This window comes from Nilaparvata lugens, chromosome 1 (genome assembly GCF_014356525.2).
Source record: "Nilaparvata lugens isolate BPH chromosome 1, ASM1435652v1, whole genome shotgun sequence".
NCBI classification, from domain to species: Eukaryota; Metazoa; Arthropoda; class Insecta; order Hemiptera; family Delphacidae; genus Nilaparvata; species Nilaparvata lugens.
This window is the reverse complement of record NC_052504.1, coordinates 12,786,223-12,804,628: the sequence shown is the minus strand read 5'-3', so window position 1 is coordinate 12,804,628 and position 18,406 is coordinate 12,786,223. Positions and strand designations below refer to the sequence as shown.

The 18,406-nt window shown below is 36.0% G+C and overlaps 1 protein-coding gene across 1 annotated transcript in view; it reads right to left on the bottom strand.

Moving 5' to 3' along the window:
- The window catches only part of LOC111051780 (frizzled-10), a 29,219-nt gene extending 14,160 nt beyond the window's left edge, over positions 1 to 15,059 (bottom strand). The window contains exon 1 of the mRNA XM_039430558.1: positions 14,610 to 15,059. Coding sequence (XP_039286492.1) covers positions 14,610 to 14,789 — 180 coding nt within the window. The 5' untranslated portion in view covers positions 14,790 to 15,059. The remainder of the gene's footprint in view (positions 1 to 14,609) is intronic.
- Positions 15,060 to 18,406: the final 3,347 nt, after the last annotated feature.

Genomic DNA, 18,406 nt, shown 5'->3' with positions numbered 1-18,406 from the left:
TGTGAATTATTGTTTTTTTTAGAAATATAGTAGAATAATTGCCTTTATTAAGAGTCAGGACTTCAGGTCCTCTCTTCCACACAACCTCAAATACTGGTATGAAAGATTAATTAATATGAATGTGACTTTAATTAATTTGTAGAAATACTACTATGGAAGGTAAAATACTGAAGGAAAGTGGGGGTTTTTAAGAATAATAGTTATAAACAAACAATAATCAATTATATTTTACTTATAGTTTCCAATATATAATGAGAAGATAGAACTAGATTGAACTGTGGTGATCATGTGTTTCTCATTTTTACTCTTATTGATGATATACAACAAAATCTAAAGCGATTACAAGAGTAAAGAGAATGTTGATTTAATTTTTTATTACTCTTGTGTGATGCTCAATTTGTGCTCTTGATGTTCTTGCCCTTTCACCTCATCAAATAACTTTCTCACAGAATTTGCGGATTGTAATTTTTCTCCTCACGAAGCTTTCATTTTTAAAAGAAAAGTTCTATTCACCTGCTACTTCTCTCAAAAAACTTGAAGTCTTGTTTTAGTAGAAGAAGTTAGTTGAGTTTCGCAGAGAATTTTCATGTTCTGATGATCTCTAGATTTTAAGTAGCCTACTTGGAAAGTTAGAAAGCTACTTAGGTCATATTATACAGCAAAAAATTGAAAGTACTAAATGTGAAGTATTAAACATCATTGCAGCTCATGTTCGTGCATTTTATGATAGAAACCAAGGTACAGTACCTAGAATACCTATTTTAGTATCCTTGATAGAAACTATAATGCGATCAAAATCTTATTTTTTATGAATACATCAGTAATTAGGATATCTAAGGAGATATTTGAGCTGAGTTACTTTCTACTGAAGACTTCTATTTAGTAAAAGGCAATGCAACACATCTAACTGATCCCACATTATCTTGGCCAAGGCGGTTAATAATAATTCAACGTTTTTCTCGGACAACGTTGAGAAATGTCTACTGTGTTCACTAATATCAACGCATTAGCTTCGGTCCGCCGATCTCGGAGCACGAAACGACGACCGTGACTAAATCACTGCCAGACCCAGACTTCACCAACCGCCCGCCAACTCGTCAGACTGGACTACAGCTGGCAGGTCGGTCGGCCCTCTGTAGGTTGGCTCGCACTGAATACAATTTCGTTACTGACATGTAAATGAATACATTTTTGTTACTTTTTTTAAAAACCATCCGAGAATGCAAGTACCTAATAGACTATTTTGCAAAATAATCTGTAACCTATGTGCGTTCGCTGGTTCTGCGCACTAAATACAATTTTGTTACTAATAATCCAAGAATGCAAGTACCTATAGTGAGGTACACGTTATAATGGCATTGTTTGATTGGTAATGGTATTGCTATCCTTATCTATCATTTAACAAAGCGGATAGTGCTATCTATTTATCGCTTTGCTCTGTTGCCAGATCGTCTTTCAACAATGTAGAATTAATAATCAATTTAAATATTTCATCTTAATTATGAAAATCCATTTTTGAATTATTGAAAAATATAATTTCTTGCTTTATAAAATATAATCGATTATTTTAAATGAGAATGAACAGTTAATATTACATCAATAAACCTGTATCAGCTACCGTCTATAGAAAGATAGATAGATAGATAGATATATTTATTGATAATTGTTACTAGGCTGTTGCCTATGGTAACATTTACAAAAATTGACAATAAAATTAAATCAAACTTAAGAGATAAATAGTCTATAGAGGGCATTGACAAGACAGAGGATCGACAACGTTGATCTCCTATCTTTCTCCACTTTCTCCATTATAACGTGGACCTCACTATAATAATTATTTTGCAAAATAATCTAAACTCTTTGTGAGTTCGCTGGTTTCACGGAATACAATATTTATTTACTATCCATGTTGAAAAATATCATTGCAAATTCAGGTTTGAGTATACCAGTTGAAAATTTCATAGAGCCTTTGGAGAAATGAAAATTTCATTAGTTCGAGTCTGAAATAAGGTACTAGATAAATATTATCAGCGATATAAGGGAATTACTGCTACCCTAGTTGGAATTGAACCATTGCCGTCTCTATACAGACGTCACTATATCTCTCATTGCCGTCTCTATATCTCTGTATAGAGATGGCAGTGATTGAACTCTCTTTGACTGAGTTATATTGAATTTGTGCCTGTTTGGTTATTAATCTGATTGGTTTCAATATGATAACAATATAATGGTATAATATTGGATATTATAATATTTTTAACACGACTGGCTACAATAATGATAGTTGGTCTATTTGAGGCTCATGGCTCTAATAACTTTCAAGTTTTCCTCCATTAATTTCATTCACTTGGAATCATTCTGTTATTCGATTCTATAGTATCTATAGTATTCTATATAGTAAAGACTTAGAATCATTCCGTTCTTTGATCCTATAGCATCTATAGTATTCTATAGTAAAGACTTGTCAGTTTATGATGCAAGAACTTTATATACATCGTAGCTAACTGCATTAAAATATGTGATTGAAATACATGACAACTGAAGATTCACAATTAGCAAATCTTCAAGAGACCTACAGAAGTCTGAGACGTAATGGTGAGTGATATTCATGGCGATGATGATAATGAATGTACCGTAATAACAAATCCGAAGAGGATCTGGAGCAATCAGGATCAGCTGCCCTAGCATAGTTCTACAGTGGCGGTATAAGTACAGCATAGATTGCCGAATTCAATGCGAGATTTAGATTACAGACCTACAGTTCTACAGTTCAGATTTCGTCTACCGTTTGTAGAAAGGCATCCAAGGGGGAGCCGAACAACAAAAAGAAACAACAACAACGAGCAACAAAGGAAAAAATCAAGTTGATAAGGAAGAATGTAGAATGATAAAAAAGAGAAAGAAGAAGATCGAGCAGTGGAAGAAGAAGAATATTATAAAAGGATTATGAGCAAGAGGAAGGAAGGAAATATACAAATTGAAGTAGGAGATTACAATAAAACAAGGAGTTGACGAGATAGGAGAAGGAAACGTAGAAGAATGGATAGAAGGAAAAGGAGATGAAGAAGATGAATATGAAGAATAATATGAAAAAAGAAGATGATGAAAACGTTGATGAAGAAGAAGAAAAAAAAGAAGAAGATTATGATTAAGAAGAACTAGAAGAATAGATTTTTGGTCCAGGCAACCAACCGGTTTTGGCGGTGTGATGCGGCGTAGCCGGATCCTCCCCTTTCACGCTCGGCGGGTACCATTAGGTCGTCCATTAGAGATTGGAGGGTGATGCAGGGGGCAGGGGGCCCTGACTCGGGTGTCCGCTATTACGATGATCGTCGTCACGATTATATGAGTCTATCTATAGATATACGATCCATCTATGATGTCTGTTCATAACTCCGCGCGGGCCAGCAGGACTTATGGACGAGAGCCATGAGATGTCTATAAAATGTGACTTCCATTATCCATTAGCGTGGATACCATGTATTCATCAAGCTTTAATTGAAAATGAATCGTATTCTATCAATGTCACGAACAGACTGCAGTATCCGATAACAAAGAACATTTGTTTTGTTTGTTTTGAAATTTGTTCTTTCCGATTCTACTGCAAATTAGCAATTAAAAAACGATTTCTACCAAAACATGTTCATTGTAATTTCAGACTTCAACATAACATCAACAGAAACTCAACAGAAGGTTGAGTGGTAAAGAAGACTAAAAAGTCCCAACTCCGCCAAATAAAGAATGTTTTAATTTCATTTCAATATTAATCAGTGAAACAATGCAAACCGGATAGCAGCTTAGTAAATAAATGAGATAAATTGACAGCATTGCTGATTTTATTTGAAACTTGACTCATTCATTGCCTTTATTCTATTTTGGGATCAAATTTGGAAAACCTGTTTTGTTCCACTGATTGATATTATCTCAAAGTCTAAAATTACAATCAACCATGAGATTACTGGCTTAATGCACTACTTATTGATGATAGATGGAATTATCAAGTATTGTTTTGTTTTTTCTTGAAACCAAATTTGACTATTGAAACTTGAATCATTCATCGTCTTCATTCTATTTTTGGGATCAAATTTGGATGATACCTTGTTTCATTGATTGATATTATCTCGAAGTCCAAAATTATAATCAACATTTTCTAGTGCAAATAATAGTTCTTTTAATTACTGCATGGCATAAGAATAAGTATAGTAAATAGAAGTGTGCACGGACTTACTAACTACACTAATTTTTGATGATAGATGGAATTATCAAGTGGGTAACTATTGTCTTGTTTTACTTCTTTAAACAAAATTTGCCTATTGAAACTTTATTCATTCATTGGCTTCATTCTATTTTTGGGGTCAAACTTGGATAATATCTTGTCTCACTGATTTATATTATTTCGAAGTCTAAAATTACAATGATTTTTTTCTATTGGAAATGATAGACTACTTGGTATAAGAATTGGTAATATTTCAAATCTGAACTATGAAAATGGGACTAGCAATTGATCAGAATCAAATGTACATTTCGTTCACTCTTATACACACAGACGTGTAACCTTGTAGGGGTATTCTTGTAATAGTATAATAATAATAATAATAATAATAATAATAACAATAAAATTGGTGTGAAGTAATAGTAATTCCAGTTGGAATAATGAAAGTTGAAAGTGGGTATATTTTGTAGAGCTCTCAATCAACGCGAAAGTTACCATCATTCTTGAAGCACAACAGTATACGTCCTATGAAGTTGTAGTACCAATGTTCTTCAGTTAGAGTAGAGCCGAAAAAACTTTTCACACGACCTTGCTCTCATGTAATGCAGCTTTCTCCAACTGTTTCCAAAGATCTTGAGCACAGAGAAGTAACAGGTGGGAACAGAAACCTTTCAAATAGTCAAGTCATTGTTCATTTTCAAATCTGACGTTGGACAATTATCGCACAAGGTGAACGGTGAACATAGACGTTTTAGTGAATGTAATAGTGGAATTACTTTCAATTACGAATTATCGTTCAATCTTGGCTGTTATTCCCCTTCAATTTCATTGAAACAGCTCTATTTTCTAGATTATCTACTGTTATGTGTTCGTTGTAATACTGTTCTTGGGCTAAATCAAACAGGGGTGACCCCTAAATTTAGGAAAAGATCATTCTGATTGCACAAATGTAATTTCTTTGCAATGGATAGACTAAATTGGGATTCTATAAAAATAGTACTATTGATGAGATAAGTATTTATTAAGAACCTGCAATATTCGAAGCAAAGCTCGTCAGTCTTTAGAACTTTGAAACACGATGATCTCAGGTAATCAAAACCCCTACACATTGGAAAATATCTTGTTCTCTGTATTGTATCCTAAATACGAGAATACTCCCTATATTTATATTATAATATAATACTTTTACAGATACAAAATAGCTTTTTATTACTGTTCATCCAAGTTTACCTCCTCAACTTCCTCGAAAAATGTTTCCTAGAAGAACAGAGTTGTTAGTTCATTGAACTGGGAAGATTCATGCCATATCTGAGAATTTCTTGAATAGAAACAACCTTCTGACAGATAGCATTGAATTAACAGAACAAAACCCGCTTTCTTCGAAAGTTTATTCTTTTCATGAAAAAGTCATTGAAAACTAAATTCCTAAAAATGCTTTCAACAATTCGCTGAACTGTTGATTTCTCTTTTACAACACCTCCCATATATCTTTCAGAACTGAATATGACTTATTTACAGCCTTGTGCGAGACAACAGTCCTTCGTAGAATTTTGGACTGAAACTGTAGGACCAAAACATGTTATGACAATAGTAGAAGTGCCGACACTTTTGTCTTCTATCGCTTTACAAGGGATGACTGTTGTATAGCCACTGGTGTTCAGAACCGGAATGAACTGTGTTATATCTATACTGTCCTCACCCTGTCACAGTTGATGGAAAAAGGTACTGTTGCAATTGAAACTTTCTTTCAACAGGGGACCCAGGACTTTGACCTGGCTGCAGGTAGAAGTAAGCGATAGCCCACTGATATATTTACGACACAAAGCTCCCCAACTCTGCCATCTAGGATCTAACTGTTCATTGCCTGCATACAGGTATAGACTTGCATATCGAATTTCCTAGAACTTATATCTTTGTCAATGTACTTTTCAGAGTACCATTATTAGAATTCTAACGATAATTAGAATTTAGAAATCTTTAGAACTAGAATTCTAAATTTTGAGTTTTACCTAACGTATATTTCAGACCAATTGTACAGAAATATTCTACTGCTTCAAGAAAGCTTGAATACTTTTTGAAGCATAGAACTGAATTGCATTGGATTGAAATAGTAAAATGGAATCACTTTGAAGCTCAGGAGTTTGAGATATTCCGTGAAAGTCTAATGTGTGTAATAATTGGTAAATTTAATGAACCGAGTGTACTTTAGAAGTAGCCTAATTTATAGAATTAGTGAGTAGTTTGAACTTCAGATTGAGCATTCATACCATCTCCGAAGGATGTTCTTCCGTTGTGGCACCGGATGACGGCGTACGATTTTTATAAATCGAGCACATCGAAAACACGTGTAAAACTTATACTAAATTCCAACGACGAACCTACAAAAAATATGAAATATCAAAATCACTCTTTTCAGAATATTTTGCTCAATATTCATCTCAAAATCAACGTAGTTTCAATCTTGTAATTAGTCCCATTGGATTTTGATGCCAAGGTTACATGAAACTTAGCTATCTTTATTCTTTATACCTAGGAGGAAATATAATTAGTTGGAAATTATTAGTAGAAGTATGATAGATTGTTATTCTATGTTTATATTCTTATTAAGACAGAAGTATGGAATTTTATCATTGTTGAGAAATGTTTAGTAGTATCATGTGCATTTCTAAGAAGAGTTTTCATTATTTTTATAAATAGTTCGAAGTATTATACTAATATATTTGAAACTACATTGATTTTGAGATAAATATTGAGCAATGTATCCTGAAAAGTATGATATTTCATATTCCAAGGGAGTTACGGGAGCCATTAGCAGAGAATATAGAACGTGAACTTCATACTATGATGTAATATTCATATCCATTCTATATCTATAATATCCTCTTTCTGGCAATAACATAAGTATTTCTGATACCATGTCAGTTAAAAGATACCGAGATCTTAGTAAGAAGCAATAATAATTGAAATAAACTTGACTCGCGAATCGTAGTGGCAAGAAGTTGAATTTTTTTGAAAAGTTACTCAAACAGCACAAGCTGGAGGCATTGTATATTATGGTGGTGGAGGAAAGATGAACCGATGAACTTATTATTACAGGAAGAACATTTTTTATGTGTCTGTGAGGCGCCTTTGTCGGCACAGGATGGACAGGTAAAGAAGAAAGGACGAAGGACGGGGCGAAGGGAGGGAACGAACAGCTAGAAGGAGGTTATTCTCGGACGAATGGAACTGGAGAAGAACATGCTCGCTCGTGTGTGAGACGGAGAGCGACGGAGAGGGCTTATCAGCAATTGTATGGGTCAGAGAGTGAAAGCAGATATGAGCGAGTGAGGAGTGCCACTCAGCCAGGCTTGTTTCTACAGTCGTAAATACCTTTTCTTCGATTTCATCCAGCTCAGAAGACAGACAGGCAAGCTTTGTCTGTCCGTTGCAGGAGAAGGAAGAGGATAATGGTCGGTTCAGTCACGAGGGGTACAAGCACTAATGAACCAACCTAATGGATTTTATGAGAAAGTGATAAATAATAAATGAGGGAAATATTGATTGAGAAATAAGACAAGCTGAATTTAATGCGTTATTCGAGCATGGTTGCATGATTTTGCTGTTACCGTTGTTCGTTGTTAGAAATAATAATTAAAATAAATAGTTTAGAAAATGATCCAATGACATTACATATTTCTTTATGATAATGCAGGAAATTAAGCAATAAATTTAATAGATCTAATTTGATCCCATCTTTTATTGATTTCTGTAAAAAAATTAGTAGAATTTTATAAATAATTTAATGGATGATCCAAAAAACGGAAAGAACCGTTAATTGTTTCTATAGAATAGAATGGAACTTTATTTACATAATTCAAATAATACAAAATGAGAAAATGAAAACTCATTCACAAAAACACCTCGTTTGAAAAATGAATTCAAAATAACATAATAATGTTCTCTTTCGACAAAGTAAAAAAAAGTTCTTTAGGCTTAGCCGAAGCCGTCAGCCTAATCTCATATTGTTTCTATACTTGGAACAATCAAGAGTAGAGAGTAGAGTGAGATGAATAAATAATGATTGATTATGATATTCGTTATACAAAAGTGATGATTGTATTGATAATAGATGTATATTTTAACAGGACTATCTATATACTTCCTACAGTATATATTGTATATAGGAGGTCCTGATTTTAGGAAGTTATTGCACAACAGCCTACGTGTCAAATATATGAATTTAATAAGTTGAAAAATTTGTGTAAATTACTTACATAATCAAGGTTTTAATGTTTTATGGAAGAAACATGATACGCATCAACTGTTCTTGAAAATTCTCAAATCATGCCACTGAGAAAATATAAGAGTATGCGAGCTTCATGTGGGTAGGTCAGGTATGAAATCGAATTATTGAATTTAATTCTCACAAAGCTACACCCCCAACTAAAGTCATTAATTCCGTCAGACATTCCTCAGCAATTTCATTTTTACGACCTTTTCCTTCTGAATTTTATGGACTATTTTGATTGGACCGCCCACGGGCCCACGAGAGGTGTGCATTGGTAATGGAAGCGGCTATTACAGCAATCATGAGCGCGGCCGTGGCCAATGGATGTTAATTAGCTCGCCTCTCCAGGGTACAGTCTCAGTCGAGGTTCGCGGATCACACAGTCCAGTAATTAATAATTCCGGCGTACAACTCAACTCAAGAGGCGTCTCCGGCACTCTCTCTTGCTCTCACTAATAGCGCTTTTAAATAAAACTCAGAAACGCCTTCGAAGAGAAAATTAACATAGCTCGCCGCGCTCGAGCAAAACAATACGACGATAATTCACTCGAACGAAATAAGAAGAAGGAGAGGTGGAGGGGGTCCCTCCTCCAAAGCGATATTCTCTGCTGGAGGAGGCTGCAGGTCTCAGGTTGAGCTGCGGTCCAAGTCATGAGGTAGAGGTGGAGGTGGAGGTGGCTATTAACTTGTAATAAAGCGTGGAGAAGACACTCAGTTCTCTCGTAAAAAAGATTGCTCTTGCTACGCCACGGCTAAGACTGGAGACTGGAGGTGTTCATACACCACCACCACGTATAGTACGGGAAGGCGGGACGGTAACAGTAACTCAGAACTATTAAATCTTCTCTGTGCATTCGACTATATTACCAAGATGCCAAGACTAATGCCTGAGTAATGACTATTGAAGGAATCTAAGGCCAAACCTCGAAAGGTTGATTTGAGAATATACGTATTCATGAGTATTGTAATTAATTTCTATCAAATAAGCAAATCGGCGATTTATGTTCAATTTGCAATCAACTATAAATGAGTTTGCATTTGTAGGGAAGAAACTAGATTTGAAGGTATGAAGCGGCAATAACACCTATAAATTACACTTTCAACGTTAATATTTCAGCTATAGTATTTGTTATTGAATGAACTCTACTTTATTCAACAGTTTTCAAGTAGCTTCCTAGATCAGAGAAACTTTACTGGAAGACGAATAAGAAGCATCCACAACAAAACAATAAACTTTTTCGTATTAGTGGTATTATAGTGGATATAGAAAAAGAGTCACGAAAAACGAGAGATGATTCTTTTGAATGTCAATAAAACCAAGTATAAGTTATCCCATTCACAATATTTGGAAGACTGAAAACTAGACAATTTACAAGCAATAGGATAAGAGGGAACTGTGCTTTTAATAGTTTGAATCCCTCCTGAGACATGAAATAATTCGATGCTGTATAGCAATTTATATGCAAGCGAAAACTCGCTTACGCAATTTGGAAGCTCATCATCAGACCGCTCTCTACTTACATTGAGTGAGGTGGGACGTACGATTTTTTCCGAGGATTTAGTAAAAGCCGAATTTATGCGTAAAGGAAATGGATTCGGGTAGTGAAACATGGTATTAGGTGTTAGCGACCTTGTTGTGGTTGGCGAGGAGGGTGATCTCCCACTGCGATCCCCGTCATTCACAACGGTCCACTGTGAGAAGCATAATCTTTCTGAAGTCAGATTATTTGACACAAATATAACGTACAATTGGAGTGACAACAAATAATTTGAACGCTTTCTTGAAGCAAATATAGTGAGTTGTATCAGAAACAAAATATCACAGTTATTAGGCTATGTATTCAAACCAATTCAATTTGACAAATAGTAAAATTATCAGCAGCAATTTGTGAGCAGTAGACAAATAAATATATTCTCACAACGACAATGGTTTGATATCTTTGAATTTTTTCCCCATTCCCAATCATACTTGAAAATACGGCACCTTGTGATAATTGAAATTATTTTGACATAATAATGGGATGAAATAATATTCTAATTACAGGAATTGCATATGCATCATTTCTTGTTTTGCTACTTCTTGGCTCTTTGTCCTGCATCAGATATTTTATTCATTTTGTTACAACATAAACTCATAGCATGTATTTAGATTGCAGCTAACTCTCGTTCCTCGATCATGATATTCTTGCTGTATGATCTCAAAAGTTCAATTGGTATTAGGCTGGCTTCATGTAGATAGGCTACTTGTTATAGTTTGTGGACTTGAGGATCCATACATACCGTACAGTTCATTATAAAACAACAACTAGTGCTAATAATGTAGTAGTTCTAGGTACCGTTTTCATATTCAGTTTTATCAATTGACATGAAAAGTTGAAAACTCCTAACACCATTCTTTATCATAAGCACCTTGGTTACATAGATTAGGAATCCTTAAAAACTCTCTTTATTCAACAGTTTCCAAATTTATGATAGGAAGCTGCTAATGATAATTCGATTTTATTCGATACAAGAACATAATTTTCCTTCCTCCAAGTCACACCATACGAGATAGGCCGTAGAAAGATAGATAGTTTTGAAGATGACTGTACCGAGGCGAAGTTCCTAATCACGGTTGTATCGAAGCAGCAATCCTGACCCCCCCCCTCCCACACCCCGACGCCCCGGCCTTATAAGCTCATCGCCCTGAAAAGCTGGCAGGACCATCACATCAGCGGGACCACCGCGCCTCCTAATAACACCTCTGCCGTGAGCCGAGCTAGTCGCCAGAGCAACATAATGACCATAATAATAATAAAAGTGAGAGGGAGAGTGACTGTATTGTAGGAGTGGAGGGAGAGGGGAAGACTACAGTCATTATCTAGTATCCCATTTTCACGAGTTTGTCTCATGAATGACCAACTCGAAAGGCCAACTTATTGTGTATTACAGGAAGGAGAGATAGAGAAAGGAAATTGAGGAATCTTGTCTCAAAAATTTAAATTTTATTGTGAATAAAAATAGTTATAAGCTTTCTACACGTCAGTTGGGTGCAAAACTCTCTAGAGCAGGTTTTAAAAGATACTTGTGTCATTTTGTAAAGGAGATATTTGAAACAGATTCAACTCAATACGACTGGTAATTGTATCCCTATTTTGGTTGATTTGGTTCGTACTCACAAAAACTTGGTTAATAATTGATCAATTAATTTGATTAAATCATACTTTGGTTCTATAATTATAAAGGTCAAAACTTGTGTTTAAAAAATCAGCGAGGTGGCAACATTCATGAATACAAATTGGTAATATTGCATTATTATAAGGATATAACCATAATAAATAAAACCCACAATGCCAAGCATCGATTGATTTGTTAAAATTTTATGTCACCTTATCACTTTCATTGAATTTTATTCGAGCAATCAAATCCAAGCAGTACCTAAGTCTGAGTTATAGAATTACCAATATAAATAGTTCATTCTATGCTCTAAGTGTAATTCTTAGCTCTGTCAAGAAGCAGCGAGGTGGCAACATTTATTTATACTTTACTCATTTTGTACCCAAATAAAATGTTTCCAATTAAAAATATGTACACCTGTAAAACCTGTAGGCCTACATATAGGGCCGCTTGTGTTTAAAAAATCAAACTCACTCTTATTATCAATAAATTAGAACTGTGTCTCTTGAGGCATAAATATGTTTTATTTGGAAAACTTGGTTGATCTCAGATGCATCAATTCCTATCCTCTCCTCATATATTTCGATATCCTCCTCATTCCTATTCCAATTCCTATATTCTGCTTTGAAATTTCGAACGGTAATAAATTGCTCAATACTCGAATTCCAACCAGCTCATGTCAGTTCCCCGTCTATTTAGACGTTCATTGAATGTCAATTATTGTCCACATTGAGATTGGGGTATTTCATCATGTAACGTTTCCCGTGGGCTCTCCTGATTGAACTATAATCAGCAAGGTGCAAGGTCAATCGAGAAACATCATTGACCTACCTCGTTGAGTTGGTTAACATCAATGAATCTACGGAAAGAATTCCCTTTCTACTAGGTCGTTTAAATGGAATCTTATGCTCAATTGTTTGGAGCAGCATTTATAAATGTTCATGTTATTTAAAAAATCATTTAATACAAAGGTTTATGATAGCTTATAAAGAAAGAAGCCGGCATACAGAATCCTCTAGCAAAATTAATAATCCCTTTACACTCAGCATCTCCAGGAATCTGTAATTATTTGATTGAGACTTGAGTTGAGAATTTCATAGCAATAATTGGATAGTAATAAACTATTCCTCATTTGATATTTTCATTTGTACGATAATTTCAGTACAGAATCAGTAGATTCTAAGCTAAGCTACAGTTGGACTTCTTTCAAAAAAATAAAGAAAATACTTTCATTGAAGACACTAGGCTATAAAAAGTCGTATCTTCATCAAAAGTGTTCTTTTGTTAATGTCGTGAATGAGTTCTGGCAAAATATCAAAATAATCTCACACCCGGACATTGACTTTTCTTAAGACCTGAGATTTGGTTTCAGAATCAAACTATTTTGAGACAACTCATTCTGGACTGTGCTCTGCTTTTTTGAAAATGGAGTTTTTTATTGAGAGCTCATCTCTCAATAAGCAGTAGGGAGTAAGTTCAAGATTTAGGTAAGCTGCAGAGAAAGCTGATAGTGAGAAGAGCACTAATATCAGTCAAATACAAAATTTAAAAAAATTGCATAAAGAGTAGGGATACAATAAAGTTTAATTCTGAATGCAACCATTTGCAGTAGATGGTAGTTATTCATCTATTTCATCGCTAAGAATCCATATTATGAGAGTGTGAGTGTGTGAGAGAGAGAGTGTGAGTGTGTGTGTTAGTGGATATTTGTGTAATTGTGATTTATTCACTATGTAGTTTTCTTGCTTTTTGTTTTCTCTGTTTCTTTTTCATTCGTTTGATTTATAATTTAGGTATTAATTTAGTTGCTTTATTGGAATTGTAGGTAATTGATATTTTGGTTTCATTGTGAAATGCTGTATGATTAAGGTATATTTTTTATGTAACCAATAACATCGTGGGTTAAGTGGAAGAGGGGGCTCTTATTGCCTCAACTTCGCCCACATCACTTTTTGTAATGTTGTAAAGTGAATAGTAAAAATAAAAGCCATTTATCATTTATCTATCTATCTATTAGTCAATTACTTTTCTGAAAGTACGAAAATGATAACAAGGGAATCATTCGATAACTCGGCTATATACTCTAATGTATAACTTCTATTGATGCAACTTCTGATTTGGAATACATTGAATTCCCTATCTTATATGGGTTACACAAAGTCGAAAGTTACATCAAAAAGAATATTATAACTTACTATAGTTCAGATACAATCTGAAAAACTGCGTCATCAAATCTCAAGTCTAAAGCCAGCCAGATTCACGATATTTGAAGCAAACGTTTTTCTTGCTCGTTTATATGATCGAGAAATACATAAGTAAGAAGAGAGAATAACCCTGAACATGTATTCCAAATAATAACACTGAGAATTAAGTCAATAATTGATTCAATGATAATTTAGATAACACAGCAGAGCCTATTCTCCTTATTTATCTACGCATTCAATTCAATTTACACACTTATCTACGGTGTGTAGGTACTATTCCTATATATTCTTATTCTTCTGAGGCTACTCAAAGTTATCAACTGCATTATGAATGTGTTGGGCTACCCATATTATTATTGCATTGTAGTATATGGCATGTCTTTTCTTATCTTACCCATTCTGTAGATATGTAGATGATTTGTGTGTGGTACTGTCAACTGTGGTATGTAAACGTGAACCTCAAATACAGTGATCAACATTATTAGAGTACTACACCACAACTAAATCAAAATACAATTCTATTTTGAATTTTCTACAATAATTGGACTATAGTAAAAACTGAACTTGATTAGAATAATACAATAAGTATTATCAGTGATGTTTTTATATAAAATGAAGCAGAACCATTGGATAAACTAGAGATGAGTCTGTGATTGGAATACTGATTATGATAACATGAACATACAAAACATAATATTCAATGAGACAGTGCGTTTAATAAGATACTTGAAGATAATAGGTATTTGAGACAATAAAAGATGCTTACCGCCCGCTCAGCCTGAGCCTGATCCTCATGGCCGACAAAATTCGGCATTACGGTGTGGTTATATCCGAGCTCCTGGCAGAGTGGAATCGTTATCTTTTCGCATTTGTTGCCGATCGTCTGCTGCCAAACCAAAGCCGATTGCAGAACAGCAATGGTCATCACCGTCCAAAGCGACCGCATCTTCAATATTAAAAGTCAATTATGTTGAGGAAGAGTTGTTCCGAATCACTCAGGCACTGATTAGTTCGTGGTGCATATCCGATACATTGTTTACAAGTTGAGAGGAAAACAGAAACCGATCACGGAGATGTTCACACTGCAAGCGACGCACGCGGACTGAACAAGAACTGAAGAACTGAATGCCCAAGAGGTCGAACTGGGTACGAGAGCTCAGAGGCTCAGAGCAGCAGACTGAAAGTACGAAACGGCTGGGAGAAAAAGAAAAAGAGGTCTTCAAAAGCAACCGTCGGAAAGGGTCTCTACACAGGTTTCGCTTCTCTTCTTTTGCCGCTACTTCCCCAACCCCCATACTTCTCCTATATCTTCTCATCGCTCATAAACACAATTCACCTGGCTCCCCTCCTCTCTCCTCCACTACTCTTCATTCTTCTCCAACATTTTCTTCCACCCACTCCACTAGCCACTTCGCAATACTCTTTTGCACTCATTAACCTGCTAATTCCATCTCTCTCATTAAATCCCTCATAATATCTGTCACTCACTTCCATGCATAATTTTTCTTTGGCTCACTCTGTATATAGGCTGATTCCTGTATTCCATATTCCATGTATCCAACTTTCCCATATTATTGTTCACTCTATGTCTGGTATAATTGTTTCATGCTAAAATCTATCAATAATGAATAAAAAGGTTAGTTTTGCTTGTGATTTTCTTCTGTTGATGCATATTCAAGCACAGTTCAACATGTCATATTGACAAATTGACTGGACTATCAAATTCAATATTACGTAAAAACTATCTTAAACTAACGATAGAAAAAACGAAAAACTTGGCATTGAGAATCGGAGTACCATGCTCATCATGGTGATTGTTGGATCAGACAGTGATTGTTGCTTTTGTTGGACCCGGCTGATGTATAAAAGTAGTGAAGACCGTCGATTGCTTAAATTATAGATTCAGGCTAGGTGGGACCCCGTAAGGAACTCACTACCTACAAAATTCACGTAAGGCCCTTTCTTAATATTCTATGTCAAAAAAGTCATTATTTAGTGTATTTTTTTCGGGAACACCCTGAAAACCATAACAGATATATCCAAGTCATCCCCACCAACAAGATCCATGTAATGCTTCTTTTATTATATTTAAAAAAGTCAATTATATAGGGTAATTTTTTTCGGGAACCCTCTGAAAAAATACCAGATATAAGTGAGACTTGAATAATTAAGTCATCAAGAACTGTTTGATGGTAGGCCTATTTGAGAAATTCGTTAGTTTTTACTTCTTGTTAAGGTGCGTACAGACTTATGCGCCATGAGCACGTGGCGTTTCACATCAGCTGATTCTGTATTTGTGAAGAAACAGTAGGGTTCAGCATCAGCTGATGAAAAGTGAAACGCGCGTGTTCGTGGCGCGTAAGTCTGTACGCACTTTTGGATTCATAATCCTATAAAGTGAACTTCTACAAAGCACTGGTCGATTTTTTTGTCTGTAAAATATTTTTGAAAGGCCTCAATCCGAAGTTCGCCGCCTGGGCTAAACTGCTGAATCCTGGACGTCGACTCATCGTGGAGTATTACTAGATAGGCTACTAAATTTTATTAGGATCTTGGCAGCTGGTGCTAGGATGGACCCACAGAGAGTAATGAAATAGAGGAATGCCGCAGCGCCGAGGTGGCAAGGGGAAGGGTGGCTCGTGGGGGGGGGTGGAGGTTCTTGAGGCGAGTCTAGGCCAACAATGAGCTGCGAAAATTAGGGAGTAGGGGCGACTAATGTCTGCCTAATTACAGGCCGGCGGCGTGCTCGCTCAGCTCGCTCAACACAACAGTGTGAGTGTACAGTCAGCTGCAAGAGTGCAGTGCACCACATGCCGGCCTTGAACCCCCCTGCCCCCTCCTCCAAGCCATAACAATAAATTCAAAACTTCATCTGCTCTCGAACAATGCTAGAAGGTGATAACTCATCATTTGAATACTGATAGTATGGGTAACCGCAATTTATTTTGGGGGGATTGGGATGAGGTATTTGCCAAAATTAAATAAAAGAACTAAGAAATTGTCAAAAACCACAGATTTCTGTGCTGATGAAGCACTTCTTCTGTGCTATTTAATATGAATAATTACCACAACATCAACTTCTCAACTACACAAAAAGTATTTGCCAAAAACTACACTTTACTTAAAATCTTTTTAGGGGCAAAACATAGTGGAGCGGCTAATGAAGAGTGTATCAAAGAAGGTAGTAGAGAGTATTAAAATGTAATGCATGTATTCAAATGTGTCCGAACATACCGTATCGGAGTGGCGATGGAGACAGAATATAATTTCCTTAAAATAGGTAAAAAGGTATAAGGAAGCGGAGACAAACATGCATTTTCAGCTACCTTTTCTGTGTTACTCTTCCTTCACCGCTCCTCTATGTTCTCAACCTTTACTCAATAAGTTATCTCAGTTATGAATGTGAGAATGAGTTACAACTTGAGAAGTTTGCTCAGTCTTCGTGGGAGTACATTCAATACTTATAAGTATACACCCTTATAATAATTATTATTCTCTTCTTTTTCTTTTCTTCTTCTTCTTCTTCTTCTTCTTCTTCTCTTCTTCTTCTTCTTCTTCTTCTTCTTCTTCTTCTTTCTAAAGCCGCATTGGTCTACATAAGCTCAATAAATTGAAAAACTTGGTTTAATGATTTGCCTAGGAGCTCCCCTATTCGTATTTTTCTCCAGTAATCCTTCAATCTCTCCGACCTCCTGCGACCATCCTCATCAGAAATGACCATCGCCCGTCGTCGGGTAGGTCCCGCTGTTGAAGCCTTGTAGTTTTCAGATTCTGATAGTTTCCGGACTTGGCCTCAACTCATTCCATTATTTTCTCATATTCTGTCAATGAAAATAGATTCAAGCTAAGTTTTGATGATACTGAAAATATAAAGTAAAAATAATTTAGAATTCTATGTATTTCAGTCCTCTATGTATTCTTTTATATAGTTATTTCAGAGCCCCCTGCTGTTCATATTGGTTATGAACGACTTCACGAGAAGGCAGGACTTCACGAGCAGGCAGGATGCAGTACTTTTTGTGGATGACACCACCTTGCTATCCTGAGGCACCACCATCGAAGAGGTGAAACAAAGGTCTGCCAGTCTCATTAACGAGGCCAAACTTTGGTTTCTTGCAAACAAATTGAAGCTCAATGAGGATAAAACGACCATCCTAGTCTGCTCATGCCCCCTGTGGGTTGGGGGAGCTTTGAGTCGAACATCGTAATCAAGAATGTGTTGAAAGCCAGAATTCACCCACAGTATCCCTGCTTGTCGTGGGAGGCGAATGAAAGGGACCCCAAGGCAACTCCAGAAGTTGCCTTGCCTTAAAACCCACGGGATCTGCCCCCCATCAGGGCAGTTTCGGAGAGGCAAGAAGAAAAACCAAGAGACCAGAGATGGGTGAAACTCCAGGCACATAATGTAGGTCAAAAGGCTGAATCGAGGGTGACCGGGTACCCTAGAGGCAATTTGGCGACCCCTCCTTCAGCGGAAGGACCTACAAAAAAGCCAGGAGTGGAACTCACGTAGGTCACGAGTTTGTGGGTGGAGAGGCCGAAGCTCACCACTGCTCAAAAAAG